This window comes from Haemaphysalis longicornis, unplaced genomic scaffold (genome assembly GCF_048455015.1).
Source record: "Haemaphysalis longicornis isolate Haplotype H1 unplaced genomic scaffold, Haemaphysalis longicornis Haplotype H1 scaffold_8, whole genome shotgun sequence".
Classification (NCBI taxonomy): Eukaryota; Metazoa; Arthropoda; class Arachnida; order Ixodida; family Ixodidae; genus Haemaphysalis; species Haemaphysalis longicornis.
The window spans coordinates 162,282,695-162,298,977 of NW_027526445.1; the positions used below are offsets into that span (position 1 = coordinate 162,282,695).

Sequence of the window (16,283 nt, forward strand, 5' to 3'; positions counted from 1 at the left end):
TCAAAAAGGTTTTTTTTTTTTAATTTTGTACTGCTAATGAAAAACGTGTATCTCTGTGTGCCCATGCATACAAATGCATGTACAGTTTGCAGCCAATCCATATTTGTAAGAGCAACATAGAGATTAATACAGGATATATAAAAAAAATCAGAATACTAACTTCACCGAACTCTTCTTCATCCTGAAAAAACAAGGAAGAATTTTAGCCATAAGCTCTCGCCGCCCTTCTTTCTCAGCTACTTCACACAAAGCTAGTAATTTTCCAAAATTTCCCTAACCACGCTGCCCCCCAAAGCCGTTAGTTAAGTCCATGCACTTTGCCGAAAGATAAAAAAAAAAAAAAGAATAAACACATGCTCATGTTTTGCCTAATTTAGGCAAGAAAATATTGTATACACTGAAGTCGAATCTCCACAAAGACGGTAGTGGTGCACACAAACGCCGCCATGCAACCCCTGTTGTTCATCAAGAAAATTTCGCTAGAAAAGGACTGTATTGAGTTAACGGTTTCCTACTGCGGTGCGCAATGGCCTCAGTAAAGCAACACTGAAGCAAAGCTGCCAAGCTGTAACTAGTGGTGGACATCTAAAAAAAAAAAATTAAAGCTGTTCCACTCAACGTGAAAGCTGTCGGAAGGGCAGAGCAGTGATTCGCCAAAATGGGCTGTAGCGCCGTTATCCGCTCACCGCTACCACGCAATGCACTTCAAATTCCCTGCCTTCGCAGTGCTCTCGCGTGCCCCCTGCCTGAAACTGCGCCAGCGAGAGTACTGTTCTTTTTGTGCTTGCTTTTCCTCCCGCACGTGCCGGCATTGGACTGCCACTTTTTTTTTCACTTAATATCGTGAAAACCAAACGAGCGTTCCCAACTAAATGAACGCAGGCACTGCCGGTTAATTACATATATTTTGCCTGAAATGTGCCTGTAGTTTTCTTTGCGCTGAACAACGGGGAGATGTAGGACAAGCGCCAGCGGTTCACGAGTTTCGAACGCTTGTGACTATATAAACTGCTTGGCTTTCGAAGCCTCCGGGTTACGCCGCGACGACAAAATGCCGTGTGGCTCTACTTCGGTCCAGCGAGCGAGCTACGATGGCAAGGCGAGCCCCTAAAGTGCTCTGCACTTAAAATCAATTTCTGGAGATTGAGCGCGCCGAAGCTACACCTGACCTAGGAGGCACGCCGTAGTGGAGGGCTCCGGATTAATTTTGACCATCTGGGAATCTTTAACGTGCGCTAAAATCTCAAACACACACGGGTGTTTTTGCTTTCTGCCTTACTCTGACAAGCGGCCACTGCAGCCGGGAATCAAACCCGCATCATCATGCTCAGAAGCACAGTGCCTAACCACTGAGCCACCGCGGCAGGTACGGATAAATTTAGACCAGCTGGGGATCTCTAACGTGCCCTTAGATCTCGACACAAGACCGTTTTTCCTTTTTCGCCTTGAACATAAAAGTAAAAACAGTTCCCACGACAGAAATCGAATCCGCTAACCTAATCATGCTAGGTAGCAAGTCTTGGCCACTGAGGCATTGTGGCGACTGCATAAGACCCGAGTGCCTTAGCTGCTTATACATCCCCTGCTTTGGTGGTCTCGGACAGCTGATTGACGAGACCATTTTTCGCATTACAGCTTTTTTGCAGGGCAAGAAAACAAGAAATATAGAGCCCTTCCCACTAGAGTGGAGGTGGAAAACCAGCAAAGCAGTATTGGTAGATAACTATACTGAGGTATGTATGCGAACTTCCTATATCGATCGAATGAGAATGCACTCGTAATTTTATTAGAAGCAATTCTAAGTTAATTTTCGTATAATTTGTTTTTGAACAGTTTTGATATTACAAGATTTATACCTGCACCACACGTACACAAAAAACGACATTAACTCTTTCGTTACCACGCCTATTCAAATCGATCACCGGTGATCGATGATTTATATTGCCTATTTCGATATGTTGTAGTCGTTTCTCGTACACCTAATGCAGCCAGTGATTAGTCTAGGCATTGCCCTTTTAGAATCAGTTTAACTTTTCCCGCTCCGGCGACATTGAGATTTTTGGCGGCGTTTTTTGCGAGCTGAGGTGCGTGTGTTTTTGACGAAGGGGGCGTGGCTGCTGCACTTGAGAAAAAAGGATGCAGGTCGTGGTTAGGCTGCATTACCATAATATTTTTTTTGTCAAAAGGCTCCTGGCAAGTCAAATACCAAATAATGGGGTCAGCTTTGTAATCCGACAGCGTTGAGAGGTGATAATTACTTGAAAATGGCCCCAGCTATTCACTAATGATCTTTGGTTCGGACAAAGGGCAGCTTTATTCTCCCAAAGCTTATTTCTGATGGTCCCCCGCATGTCTAGCAAGTGTGCCTGACATTTTCAACCAGTTTCCAGCAGTTTCGGTTTCGTTTTCGCATTGCGAAATTCATATTTGGCGCTACTACGCAGTTGCCCAACTACAAGCTCATGTGCCATGGCGCCTCCGTTGCCCGCTACTGCTCCTCAAAACAAGCATGCCGCTCGCGCTTCCACTTTATCTACGCCTTGCTTCTGCGATAAGAGCTTCCGCTGAAAGTCAAACGATAACACCAAGTCGTCGGGTATCAGTTCAGACGAGGAGAACGCTTCCAATTGGCCTTGAACACCGCCAGCTGTTCACCGGCCAGTTTCGGTTTCATACGAGGGTATTTCCAGAAGTCTAGTATCGCTTCTTAGTAGTACTGTTTATTCTGACAAAGTCTCCAACAGCCTTGTATTTGTTTCTTTTCGAAATTGTTAGGTGGCGCTGCAATGTAGTAGGCTCGTAGTGCTGAACTCGCTTCACAGCCCGACGGCGGTTTGGTGAAAGCTTGCTGGGCATGATTCTAGCGCATCGTACCTTATTCCTGCAAGCAGGGCTACCATAGTGAGTCAGAACATGATAATAAAACGCAAATGAAAGTTCTGACTGATGAGCGATCATCAGAACGTCAACAAGCATCCACCAAAGAGTTTGGTTCTCAACTCCAAGCGGATTTTTTCACATCGCTTGCTTGCCTTCAATATTGTGCCGGTCATAATCATTGACACTGTGTTTTTACATCACGTGGAGGCTAATTTGGGCCTTTAATAATGTCAAACCACCAGATTTCTTCTAGAGAACTATCCAAAATAGCAAAACTTGAAATAGAGGTAGGGCTTCACCACATGGCATGGGCACCACGTGGGCTAACATTTTCTTTTATATCCGACAAATTGTACTGCGCAACTCAATTTTTTTTCTAGGATGGGTTTTTGAAATGTCTACCTACAAAATGTATATTCTAATTTTTTTTCTACTACACGTGGTTTATTATACACAACTTACTTTTTTCTTTTTTCTTCGACGCGCGGACAAAAATTTCGAATTCGATAATTTTTTTCGGAATGATTATTTAGGAAAACATTAATAAAACTGGTGTCGTTGGAAAGCGCGTGGAATAATCTGCATTGTATGTCACTGCAATGTGTGCCTAACCAATATGTATAGCACAAAAAAATGTTTTGTTAGACCCTTCAAAATTGGTCCATTTCCCGCGGTAACGAAAGAGTTAAGTGCTTTAAGGCCGTAAGGTTTAATGCCATTAATTCGCTGCTACACGCAATAATCTAATGCCATTTGCTCTAGTGTCATTTTTGGTTCACGGAGTTCTGCACAACTCATTTGCCTGCACAAACATCTTAATTAAATCTGCCTACTCTCGAATGCAATGGGCACCAAATGGAACCAACGAAACTCTCAGCACCAGAGCGTTGATGCAGAAACACGGCTGAACTTCAAAATAAGACGATTTTTTGTGCCTTCTTGGTGGCGAAGTTCTGAAGAAGACGAAGTCCACCAGAACAGTGGCAAAAGGCAGAACGTGATGTAACTCGTCGTTTTGAATATTTGAGATTTGGCTACCACTGGCAGGCAACGGCAGCTGCTGAAGCCACTTTCAGAAATGGCTCACACCATTTTTTAGAAAGCACTCTTTTTCATAATGCTTTCTTTCACGAAAACACTTCTAACCCTTCGAAGACATTTTTCTCTATGTTAACTTCTACAAAACGAGTGCATTTCTCTTTTCGGTCATTACCACCATCACGCCTAACACCTTTAATGTCTGCGTTTTAGCGTGTAACACGGACCGCCCAAATAATGTCATTCGGTTTCTTAAGGCCTTAAGCACTTAATGTCATTTTTCGCGCACATGTGGCACGGGTATTACAGCCACTTTGTGCGGCCATACTTCCTCCATAGACAGCCATGTTTTCATAGCAGACGGAAATTCGGTAACACTTACAGCATTTCTGTGAACTCAACTAATGATTAGTAAATGAAGCTGGGTATAATAATAGACCCATCTTGGCGGCCAATTCCCGCATGATTTTTTCTAAGATATCTACATTATATTGACAGCTACAGACCATTTTACACTATCTCTGAAGCAAGCGCATGCAAGTCCTTGACGACGCAACCTGATAAACGCCTGCAATTTCGGTCAGAATCTGATTGATTGATTGATTGATTGTAGTGTTTAACGCGCCGACGCAACGCAGGCGATGAGGCGCGCCGTAGTGGAGGGCTCCGGATTAATTTTGACCACCTGGGGATCTTTAACGTGCGCCGAAATCTCGTACACACGGGCGTTTTTGCTTTTCGCCTCCATCAGAAAAGCGGCCGCCGCGGCCGGGAATCGAACCCGCGACCTCGTGCTCAGCAGCGCAACACCATAGCCACTGAGCCACCGCGGCGGGTGCTACAGACCATTTTACACTATCTCTGAAGCAAGCGCGCGCAAGTCCTTGACGACGCAACCCGATAAACGGCCGCAATTTCGGTCAGAATCCAACGCAAGACAGCTTCAATGCAAGTTTCAACCACATCACGCCCATCGTTTCTCCAACAAACAGCACCAACTTTGCCCCATGCCATGCCATGTGCAGACAAGTCAAGCCGAAACTAGACATTCCCTCGCGCAAAAAAAAAAAAAAAGGTTTCCAAGAAAGCCCACGTGCTGCTTACCAAAGTGGTGCCGAGCTGATTATGAACGAAAATAAGAATCTTCCCAATCCCGGCCTTAATGTGCCGCGGTATGCTCAACACCGAGCGCAGCAGAGCGTGGCACACATCGTGGACTGAACTTACAGGCTCGAAAGGCTCCTACGGGTTTTTCAGTCGTTTTCGGAAGGACGGGGAGAAAAAAGGAGAAAAGCAGCAGGAGGGGTGGAATGAGAAGGCTGGGAGGCAGCAGGCACAGGTGAAGCAGCAATAACAGCAGAACAACAAGCTGGCATGCAGAGTGGGAAAGGGGGAGGGAGGCAGACAGGGCAACAAGGCAACAACAGCGGGCAGCTACGCAATGGGGGATTTTTGCACGTTTAGCGAGGCTTTTTCGAGAAATGCAGTGGCTAGAACGCGTCAAAAAGAGTGCAGTGCCAGGCAACAGCCATGCTAGGCTAGTTGACTAGGAGCAAGCAATTTTATGAACAGCAGGCATCGACATAGGGTGGCACATCGCACTGTGTACTATATACTTAGAAATGAAAAGTCTTTGAAAACAAAAGAAAATTGTTTCAAGAAATCTCACCGCATTTTGGTTGTCTCCACCAGCGGCGTCACCTTCCCGTCTGAAAAAAGTCGAAAAAGAAAAAGTCTCAAACCTTCGGGCGCAAGTTCCGCTATGCTGTTCTGCCAAACTCCAAGAAAAAGCCAGAGTGGGCATTTTTCTCGACAATCTTACAAAACGAGCTTGCTGAGCGAACGGCCACGGGAATGGCCCCATTTCGTGAAAGATGCGAAACGAAATTCTCAACAATCTACTGTTCGAAAGTTCCCAGACCCTCTCGTGAGCAAGTTCTGGATGGCCAGTAAAGGAGGATGGTGTCTGATTACATAATTGATTCATCAGTGTAAATGATTTGAGTGTCAACTTATCTGCTAATTTCGCTTTCTCTTGGATTTGGGTCAACAAATTCCGCATGCAACACTGCATCACTGCACTGCAATGACGTTACATGTAATGATGTCACTAAAAGAGAACGGTACGTCGTAAAACTGAACCACTTCAGGTGCAGTACGCCTGCAGGTACTGCTCTCGGTAGTGAAGCCACTCCCAGTTGTGGACATCACATGTACTGCGAACAATCTGCATCAGTTCCCTTGCCCAAAATGGACACTTTTCAATCTCCTTGCAGTGGCCTCAATTCACCAGTCAACAAATTTTATTTCTTACACACACAAAAGCCTGAGCATTACACAGGAGAGGGCCCCACAATCAGACTAATATATGAAGGTTTTTGAACTTTAATGTAGCCTATATCAGAGTTAAATTAGCCCAATAAAACTTCTTGGGGTTGTTTTTCATCCAAGTGGGCTTACATTTTGTAACATGCTTTACCAAATTCGGTGTACACATCTCTTTACAACCATCTTCCTGTACTCCTTCCTATTACCAGCTGTGGAAGTGGTGGCATCACTTTATTCCTTTTAAAATTTCGATTGCTAACCACCCACAGTACTCAAGAAACAAAACTAGGCTTTGCCGTAGAGCCGTCTTAGGAATAAAATGTGGTAAATTTCTTTCCAAATATATCCATCACACACGAGTCAAAGCCATTTTTCAAAAGCACATTGCTTTCTTAGAAGCGCTCGCTGATTTCTATCCACTTCCGACATGAAGATGCATTCGTAGCACCCGCAATGTAACCCACTATACATGATGCACCTTAGCCAGAGAATTTTTAAAATTTGTATCATTCCGAAATTTGTATCAGCCACAACAATGCCATAGGGATTTTAATGCATGCCCCTCACAGCAGAAGCAGTTCTTTAATAAAGCAAAAAATATCCCTTTTGTTCTTCTGGAATGCACAATTGAGCAAATGTACATCCGGAATGTACAATTGAGGAATTGTACAAGATGTACAACTGTACATCTTGTTCTTCCGGATGCACAATTGTTCTTCCAAATGTACAGTTTAGGCCACAAAAAATTTGATGCAACAGTTCGCCATAATATACTGCAGAACTTTATCAACACAGATTGATTGCACATTCGTTCTCAGTGCACTAAAACATCCTTGAATGCAAAATTTCCACAGCATAGATTAAAAGGCAACAATGCTGGCTGTAAGGGCAAGGTCTATACCTAGCGAGCTTCTTAGCAAGCCTTATTTTGATTGGGCTGATAAATATTTCTTGCAAAAATGACCTCACCGGGCCCATATTGGTGCAACAGATATGAAAACAAAGCTGAACAATACAGCTGCATGCCCTGTGCATGTGTACTTTGATTTCCCGTTTCCCAATATACACTGTCTACTAATATTGCAAATTCCCAACATCAAAAATAACTTCGGATAATATTTTTCTATTTTCAGCATGTGTTGTTACACCCCTAACCAGAAATGTTTAAATTCTCACTGATCACAAATTTATGGATTGCATTAATACAGGAACTAAGGCAACACAATCTTAATTCTGAAGTAAGCCAAATTGTTAACCACAACCGTTATACTGAATTCATGGCTGTAACTTTTGCGCAACTTTATCATGGAGACAGATATAAAAAGGGACATGAAGACCAGTGCAGGTCTTCGTGTCCCTTTTTGTATCTGTCTCCGTCTAAAGTTGCGCAAAAGTTGCAGCCATGAATTCAGAATACCAACTAGCCCGCCTAACAATGTTATAACCGTTTTAATTCACCTGAATAATTCTTACCAAAAGCTGCAAACCGTATTGAGCGCAAACCTAGTACTTTTTTTTTTTGCTTGTGGCAACACAGATTAAATCGTTAAGTTAAGAGACCACAAGAAAGAAATTGCAATTACATGTTACCCCTGAAAAATAGAAAAAGAAAATTTAAAAAGGAGACTGGAACACTGCGTGGAAGATATCAAGTGCAATGGTTAAAATAACATTATGGTTAATACATGGTTAGACCAAATGAATAAGCAAGCCATCCAACTAAACCTAGCAGCAACTGCATCTTCAACGTTTTCCCACCTAAAGAATGTCCAGATACTGCATTTCCGATTCTCTAGACTGCATCATATTATCATCATCAGCAGCAGCAGCCTATCTACACCCACTGCAGGGCAAGGGCCTCTCCCATGAATCGCCATTTATCCCAGTCCTGTGCTAACTGCGTCCAAGTTATCCCCGCACACTTCCTGATCTTGAGAGCGCAAACTCTTGCATCATATGCTTTACGTTCATTGGTTATAATTAGGAAGACAGCCAAAAGCCATGAATTAAAAAAAAATATATCTTTGGAAGTTTCTGCACTAATAGCGCTAACAGCTCTGCAAGTCTCACTTTTAAACAGTGCGGGCAAAAATCTAGAGCCAGATGGAAGAAAAATTTCAGCTGCCCTACCATATAAGTACTTTGCAACATTAAAATACTCGAAAAATTCACGAACATTAATTTAATGGAAACGATAACATTGAAGTTCATCCTTGCATCATTCAAGTTCCCCACACTGGTTTCACAGTGACTGTGCAAATGATTTGCCAATGCCTTCCAGGAAAAAAAAGTGGAAGAAATAGTCATCCACAATACTGCCCCTTTTACCTTAAAAGTTTACCAAACTTAGTTCGCCATTGTTATCTGGAACACAATGCACAACACATCTTTCAGCCTCGTTTCGTCAAACTGGCAAAACGCAAAAGCAGTGACGCTAAGTCTGCATTTCTTCCACCTGCAGGCAGGCGTTGTGGAGACTGTCGACACGGCCACAACACGGCGACCGCAAAGAAATTGAGTTTGATGCAAATACATTCCATTTCGCACAGTCTTGAGTTTTCTTATCAAGATTATTATCAATTTTGCCCAACAACATGCAATTCCAATGCATGCAATACAACTTCCTACAACCAGTTACGAACAAACCAGCTGATATTAAAAAGTCCACCATTTGCAGAGCCAGTCTTGCCACTGACCCTCGACCAATGATGCTTGACTAGCTCCATTTGACTGCTTTTGGTTATGTATGTTCGCAGCTCAAAGAAATCCATTCTTCATTGCTTAACGAAATATGTTCAAAATGGTTGTACTATTATGAGCAATATGAAAGGGAACACGGGAACGCATAGAAAACACCCTCAGACCCAGATATGCGTGATACGCAGCGGCCGCCGTCGGAAACAAAGTGGAAAGGGGGACGCTGTTCTAACAACTGTTCCCATTCCCACTGTGCGTCTTATCGGCTGTCGGACGATACCATATTATCGGCGAAATGACGTAAGCTGCTGCTTTGTAGAAATCCCATCGTGGTGGGAGTGCCAACAGTTAGTGGAAGAGCGCCCTCCTTCTCCCTTTCATTTTCACAGCGCCATCCGCGTATCGCTCTGAGTCTGCTTCGAGGCTGTTTGCCACGCGTTTTGGTGTTCCCTTTCATATTGCTCATAATAGTACCTTTGAAAATAGCTTTTTTTGTTTATTTTAGTTAAAGCAACGTCTCAATTTAAACGCGCTCCAGGATTACATAAGTGCAACCTTTATACAGAACATTTGCCCAAAGCCTAACTGACATCTTGTAATATTTGCTGGGTCACAAAAAGTATTTTAGTCACAGGCCCTTAAACATTAAATAACTGCATGTCTGATTCTTTTTAAACCACCAGCATTAAATCCTTTCACGAAACAGCTTGTTAATACCCTCTCAGTAAATAGCCGCCTAGCTTTAACTCAGACTATACAAACAAAAACAACATTTAACGAAACAAAAGAAAAAAGAAAACTCAAGATGCTCTTTGTTTCGATATTGCCCAAAAGAAGCCCCATAAAACAGCTGAGTGAATAGCACCTACTGAGCTTTTCATTCAAAGACATAACGCTAACCATTATAGGTGAATACTTCCTTTGTTTTTACTTGGCTATAACGGCTTTCACTGAAGCCACTGTATACTAACGCACTGAACAATAAATTAGTACTATAATCTCAGAGCAGTGGGAAAAAGCCAAGTTTTTAATGAGGCAGATTAAATGCTACAAAATGGTAGCTGAAATTGAATTTGCAAGTCTCGGGGGACCTTCTTCTCAGGAGAGCTATTGCACTCAAGTTAAATGTTAATGTTTGTACATGCATACAAATCTAAAATGTGTTTCAAATTGCTGAAGAGTGAACTAGGTACACCTAGTTTCATAATTTACGATACTCTGACTGAAAATGTGATGAACGCATAACAGAAAATTTGGATGAGGATAGAGCAATTCAGAGAACAGACTGCACAAGGCCAACTTTGGGTATTGGAAGCTGGAAACTACTAGGAGAGAAAGCTTTTCCAAAAATCACACATACTGCTCACCGTAATAATATGCCTAAATGAAAATGCATGCTATATAGAGAAGAAGAAAGCTTGTTAATATACGCTAATATTGGGGATCTTAAACACACGAGCGCATAAAAATCTGTCATTTTCCCTTAGACAGAACTCAACAAGCTTTCGCACTAAGCTCAAACTCAAGGTGCAACATGTCGAAAGGATATTTAAAACATTGCCCCTCCACATAAGCAGTGTAAAGTTCGCCACGGGGCTTCTAGCACTTCGTGTCACCTAAAAAAATCCTATGAAACCTCCTTTTTTGCCAACGCCGTATTCAGCGACCAATGGACATCTATACTTGGTGACAACTTAAGAACGGCACTGAAAGTTGCCGCTGTGCCTTATCATCGTAGCCAGATGTTTCTCCGAGCGGCGCAAGTAGGGCGTTACTGGGAATATTTCGAACATGGCGTGAGCTGTTCCCGTGATTTTTTGGACTTAATATGCTTATAAATGACTCCAGTGACGACAAACAAACTGCGTGAGACAAGGCAGACGATATCACGCACTCATAGCAAACCCCTTTCAAAACGCGCGTGCACTGACGTCAAGGGTCCGCCGCTTTGGCGGAGTGATACACTACATGAAGTGGTGCCGTTCTCGAGTTGCAACCGAGTACAGCCCACCAAATCCCCGATGCCTTGTGTCAAGGAGTCGAAGATACTCCCGCACGTAACCGTGGCAACCAGCACGGGTGAAACGAAGCGCACTGCCCTGCCACCGAGCGTGTTGATCATCCGAGCAGCTTACGGGGAATCCCGAGGCCTGTGGTGCTCGAAGCGCAGCAGTCCGCGGGCATTGGCCACCATGACGAGCTGGCCGTTGGAGTAGAGCTCCACCACCAACGGAGTGGCGCGAACCACCGCCCGGTGCTTGCCGAAAGTCACCGTGAACGACTTGTCGTCCTTGCCCTCCAGGTGCAAGCTGTGCAAAGCGAGAATGGGAAGGAACATTTATCAGCACTCCCTGGCATCGTCGAAGCTTTTCAACGCAACCTACTCGACTGAAGCCTTCCTGGCAGAGTTATCATAAGCGAGAAATTAAAATGTAAACAGGAAACTACTGCACTGATTTGATGCGCATCAAAAGCACAAGGACGAAGAACAGAGTAGACGAGACTGGCGCTAATTTAGCGCCTGTCTCGTTTGCTTTGTTTTTCGTCCATGTGCTTTTGTTGCGCTTAAAATCATGGCATCTATTCACCAACTAGCATCTATTCACCAACTAGTTCTTCTCAAACTACTGCACGCAGCACACTCCCATTCATGCTTTTATTTTTTTTTGTCACAAGCACTTGACACACGACAATCATATCCCGTCTCAGGGTTAAGGGGGTTTAAACGACTTTTTTATTTATGAACCAAATTGAATCAAATTAGGAGCATTGATGTATGTAATCATTTAAACAACAAAACTGAAATCAGTTTAAGGATACCTTCTATACTTTTCAAGTTAGAAGACGAATTACCTGAAACTAGAATTCGGCATAATTGACTAATTAGGCAAGAAGTCAACAAGATGTTTACGTCAGTGTGATCAGAAATGTCTATTCTGTGCAAGGAAGCTATTATATTATTGCATTATATCCTTTAGGCATAAAGAAAGAACAAGACAAGTTTCATCTTCCTTCCTTTTGAAATCACAAATAGTTTCAAATCAAAAAGAAAGTGAAACTTGTCTTTCTTTTTGGATACCTAAAGCAAATAAAGCAATAATCTAATAGCTTCCTTGCACAGAATAGACCTTCCTGATCATGCTGACATAACAATCTTGTTGAGTTCTTGCCTAATTAGTTAATTAATCTTGGAGCAGCTTTGTGAAGATAATTAGTCCCGTAACTCAAAAATTATAGAAGATAATTTTAACCTGATTTAAGTTTTGTTATTAGGTGAGTTAACTGCATAAATTCTCCTAATTTGACTAAATTTGGTCCATAAATAACAAAAATAGTTTTACTTGCCACGTCCCCCCTTAAGCAACTGCTTGTTGTTGGCACCAGGCCCATTTTTTTTTATAAGCCACTGAATAAGGTATAAAAACCAGCAGACCAAACACAAGACTTGACACCAATCTAACTGCTTCTTCGACGTCTGTTTTCTAGTTATTTTATTTTGAAGTGCAAGTTCACTCTATCACTCTATTTTGTACAGATACTTCACATCATCAACTTTGCGACACCACAAGTCTAAACACACAAAACAATTTTTTTTTCTAAAGTAAAGTGCCGCTGCGTGCCTGGTACATGCATACAGGGAGACGACTAGAATCCAACTTTTTAGTTGCTAGAGCAAACATTTATCTTAGTTAACAGAGACAAAAGACCACAACTCAAACATTCAGATTCATGTTTTCATGTCCACACTTGATCTCTTGCTCATCCCAATGTCTAGTCCTACGGATAACTGCTGCAGCAGTCAGGCTAACTTCCCTTCTGCCCTTTGTGGCAGCCTAAAGTGCATACACTGTAACCTTAATGTGTGCAGCATGTTCCTTGCGCACGAGCTTTTTATAATTGTGACCTTTGAAAAACTGGCACAAGCATGTCAGTGTTTCTGATACAAAAAAAAAGAGAAATGGCACATTTCAAATCTGCCCAGCTCAGAAAGTGAAGTTCAAATTGACTTGACAGATGCCATGGTTACAAAATGCAATTGTTCTTCAGACTCTGGAACCGGAAGCATTCATTTTCACGGCTACCACAATTGAGGTGCTAGCCCAACCTAAGGTGACAATAGACCAAATGTCAGCTTCTCATTTAAAATTCCACAAAATGTCACTTCATTCACTTTGCAAGAAATTGATAAGCCCTCATTTCCGACTGCTTACGTGTCACTAACAACAGATGAGTTGAGGCTTCTGCATGAAAGCCCACCCGCCTCGTAGTAAAGTCCACAAAAAGGTCATCTTCTATTGTTCATTTAATGTCACTTCTTACCAACAATAAACCAGCTGAGAAGCGGTACAATGCTCTCCGACCTTGCTAGTTTCATCTTACAGACCTGTTCTATCAAGCACTCTTCATGCAACGAGCTTCAGTTCCAAAGTAGTTTGGATTATATGCATTCCTCCAGAAACACCGTATTAGACGGACTTCGATAAAACCATTGCATAGCTAATTCAGCTCATGATGTATGGAAGATTAAAATTGGTGACCAAACTTCCACAATTTCTCACACCCTTTTTTTAATGAGGTTACTTAAACATCTTCAACACACCCTATTCTCTACATTTTAACATTTTTCAAATGCCACAAATTTCATTCAAGTCAATTGTGTGAGCAATTACCAAGCACTTTTTTTCCTTTCATAGGCCACCCCAACGGTTCAGACGTTTTTACTAAGCCTGCCTTCTAGTGCCTCAGTACACTTATGAAACGATTTTTCACACTGCTTGTTTATTTGGACGTTTTTACCGTAACTGCTATATCTAAAATATTGATCAGTGAATGCATTTTAGTTGTATGATCTGAACTTAAGCTCTTCATTATGTCTGCCTAAATACTATGAAAAACTAGACAGGAAGGCTTACTTTTTATAAGCTTAACTGTCCCAAACTGTATTCCTTGGTTGCACTCTTAAGTGGAAATTACTGCATTTTCCTGCATTTAACTCCCAAGACAATAAGATAAGAAGCACTGCTGCTGGTTACTTGCAATTTATGACAGGTATGAGAAAAATCGGCCTTTTTTTTTTTCACTCCTACAAATGCTAACAAAAGGTTTGTGTCGATGGGTTACACACTCAGATGTGGCCGATCAACAATTTCTAAGATGCTGACGTCTCGGCCCACCTAATTGTGACATTCTTCAAAAAAAAAAAAAAAAAAAACATTCATAAACATGGAGTTCCCACAGTTGTTGCTATGTCCCCTATGCCCCCCCCCCTTCTCCCCAAGAAAGAACAGTCGTTGCCTATATTACAGCATTTTTTCACAAAATTGCAGGGCCATGGAGCAAAACACAACCTGTAGCAGATTGGAAGAGCTAGCCTTTGCTCTCAGTCGGCTGTATTCCAGCCATGAAAAAGATTTTTTAGCCAAGAGACGAAAGAAATACAAAAAAAAAAAAAAAAACTTTCTAATTTCACGCCACATGAGCAGGAGTGACATACTGTACTTTGGCGCATATAACCCGCACCAAAAATGCGAAAATTTCAATTGCAAAGTAACTGTGCCGATAATACACGGGGTTCTTCCTTTACTGCAGCTTCACAGCAATGCGTGTTGTGCCGTGAAGCTCCTTTGCAGTAACACTGACAAAGCATTCCATGGCAGCGATTGTGCAAAACATACCAGGACAAAGAAGAAAAAACAAAGACGAGCACACTAACAACTGAATTTTGTTTTTTCTGTCTACGTAGCATGTGATGTGCTGCTCGAGCAGTAGCTTTGGTGCAGCTTTTCCGGTATTAAATGTGCGGGCAATACCCAAGGTATTTTTTTTTTTTTCTTTCCCGGCGGGCTGAAAGTGGGGTGCGGAATATATGCAGGGGCGGGTTATACGTGCGAAAATACGGTATTATGGGCCGGCACTAAAAATGTAGTTCTCAGTGTATTAACTGCCTCATTTGCGTACAAGTGATATGATCAAACGGAACTAGAGGCGCCACTACAATCTCCCAGTCTTGTTTCTAGGCGGTGGTTTATGCCAACGGCCATCAATCACACAAACACGTGAATAAATTGCCGGAAAGCGGCTCGGGAGTCATTACTTCTCCATCTGTTTTGCTTAATATCTTCATTATTTGGTTAAAGTTTGCACCAAAACTGGTGCTATCGTTATTGGGACAGAACAGTCATTCTAATGAACTCAAACTTGTATTTCGTCTGCATGACCCCTTTAACAATTTCCCCCAAAAGTGGCCGTGGAGTTGCCACTGCTTCACATCTTTCCAAGATTCCTCCCCAAACCGATTCAGCTTACTCGGTCTCCTGGATGTTCTCGACGAGCGCCTCCTTGGGCTCGAACCGAGCGACGGCAGAGTTGGCCTCGTTGAGCCGCATGCGGAGGAGGCCATCGTCGATCGCAATCAGTTCCAACCGCAGCACGACGCCGTTCTTGACGTTGATCACTTCCGCCTCGACCCGACTGGGTGAGCTGGACTTGACCGTGGGCAGCTGGACATGGTAGGGGGACTCGCCAGGCTTGGTGTTGCGGTTACGCCTGCGACGCAGAGGTACCAAAAATGGTGTCAATGACAAACTGTACAGCCCACAACACACTTATCAATAACAGCGAGGTCTACTTGAATAAGTTGTGTCCGAAAACTGCACACACAATCTTTTTATGAAAAACATTGAGGACAGAAGTGGTGGGTAAGACTCTGCAATGCCATAGTAGTTTTTCTTAAATCCTGTTTAGGTGAGACAGGATAAGGCTAGAAGTGCAAAAGCTGTGTTATAGACAAGTGTGTTGCCCTTTGTAGATGCCATTTGGCCAATCCCCACACCCCTGGATAGGCTACGACTGGAAATGGCGAATGAGGGGGGGGCGTATGCGCCTACAAATGTTTCAAAAGTGCGCTCATTCTGCTTTCATTAGCTGGAAGCAGAAAACGCGTTAAGGAATTTTTTTTGTTTTGCGTGCCTTGGCAGCGGTGCATGACATTAGCAAGACATAGTACAGGTGAATGCTTATCTTCTTGTGCAAGGGGAGTAGAGGCTGAAGAACCCCGTAATAATGGTGTTTGGTCAACCTTTGTGGTGTTTAAACCGCTAAAATAGCGATGAAATGCAAGCGACAACATTTGAAGTGGTTGATCTAAGAATTTGTAGAAGGCCTTCATCTAAGGCATGATCATGGTCACAGAATAGACAATGACAGTGGTTAAAGCCGTGAAGGCATCACAAAAACCTCAAAAGTATAAAGGTTCTGGTGACGGGAAGCTCTCGTACACCCTCATTTTTAATTTATTCCAAGGTTATAAAAAAACGTACAAAAGGAGTTATTTATTTCTC

The 16,283-nt window shown here is 42.7% G+C and overlaps 1 protein-coding gene across 9 annotated transcripts in view; it reads right to left on the reverse strand.

Moving 5' to 3' along the window:
• LOC144149829 (neutral alpha-glucosidase AB-like) overlaps nucleotides 1-16,283 on the reverse strand; it is a 57,618-nt gene that overhangs the window by 39,642 nt on the left and 1,693 nt on the right. For 6 of the 9 annotated variants that reach the window (XM_077681496.1, XM_077681495.1, XM_077681498.1 and 3 more), the window contains exons 3-6: nucleotides 15,250-15,489; nucleotides 11,079-11,252; nucleotides 5,588-5,627; nucleotides 5,146-5,160 (exon numbers count right to left, since the gene is read on the reverse strand). In XM_077681496.1, the coding sequence (XP_077537622.1) occupies nucleotides 5,146-5,160; nucleotides 5,588-5,627; nucleotides 11,079-11,252; nucleotides 15,250-15,489 (469 nt within the window). The remainder of the gene's footprint in view (nucleotides 1-5,145; nucleotides 5,161-5,587; nucleotides 5,628-11,078; nucleotides 11,253-15,249; nucleotides 15,490-16,283) is intronic. The other 3 variants (XM_077681499.1, XM_077681497.1, XM_077681503.1) reach the window with 1 other exon arrangement.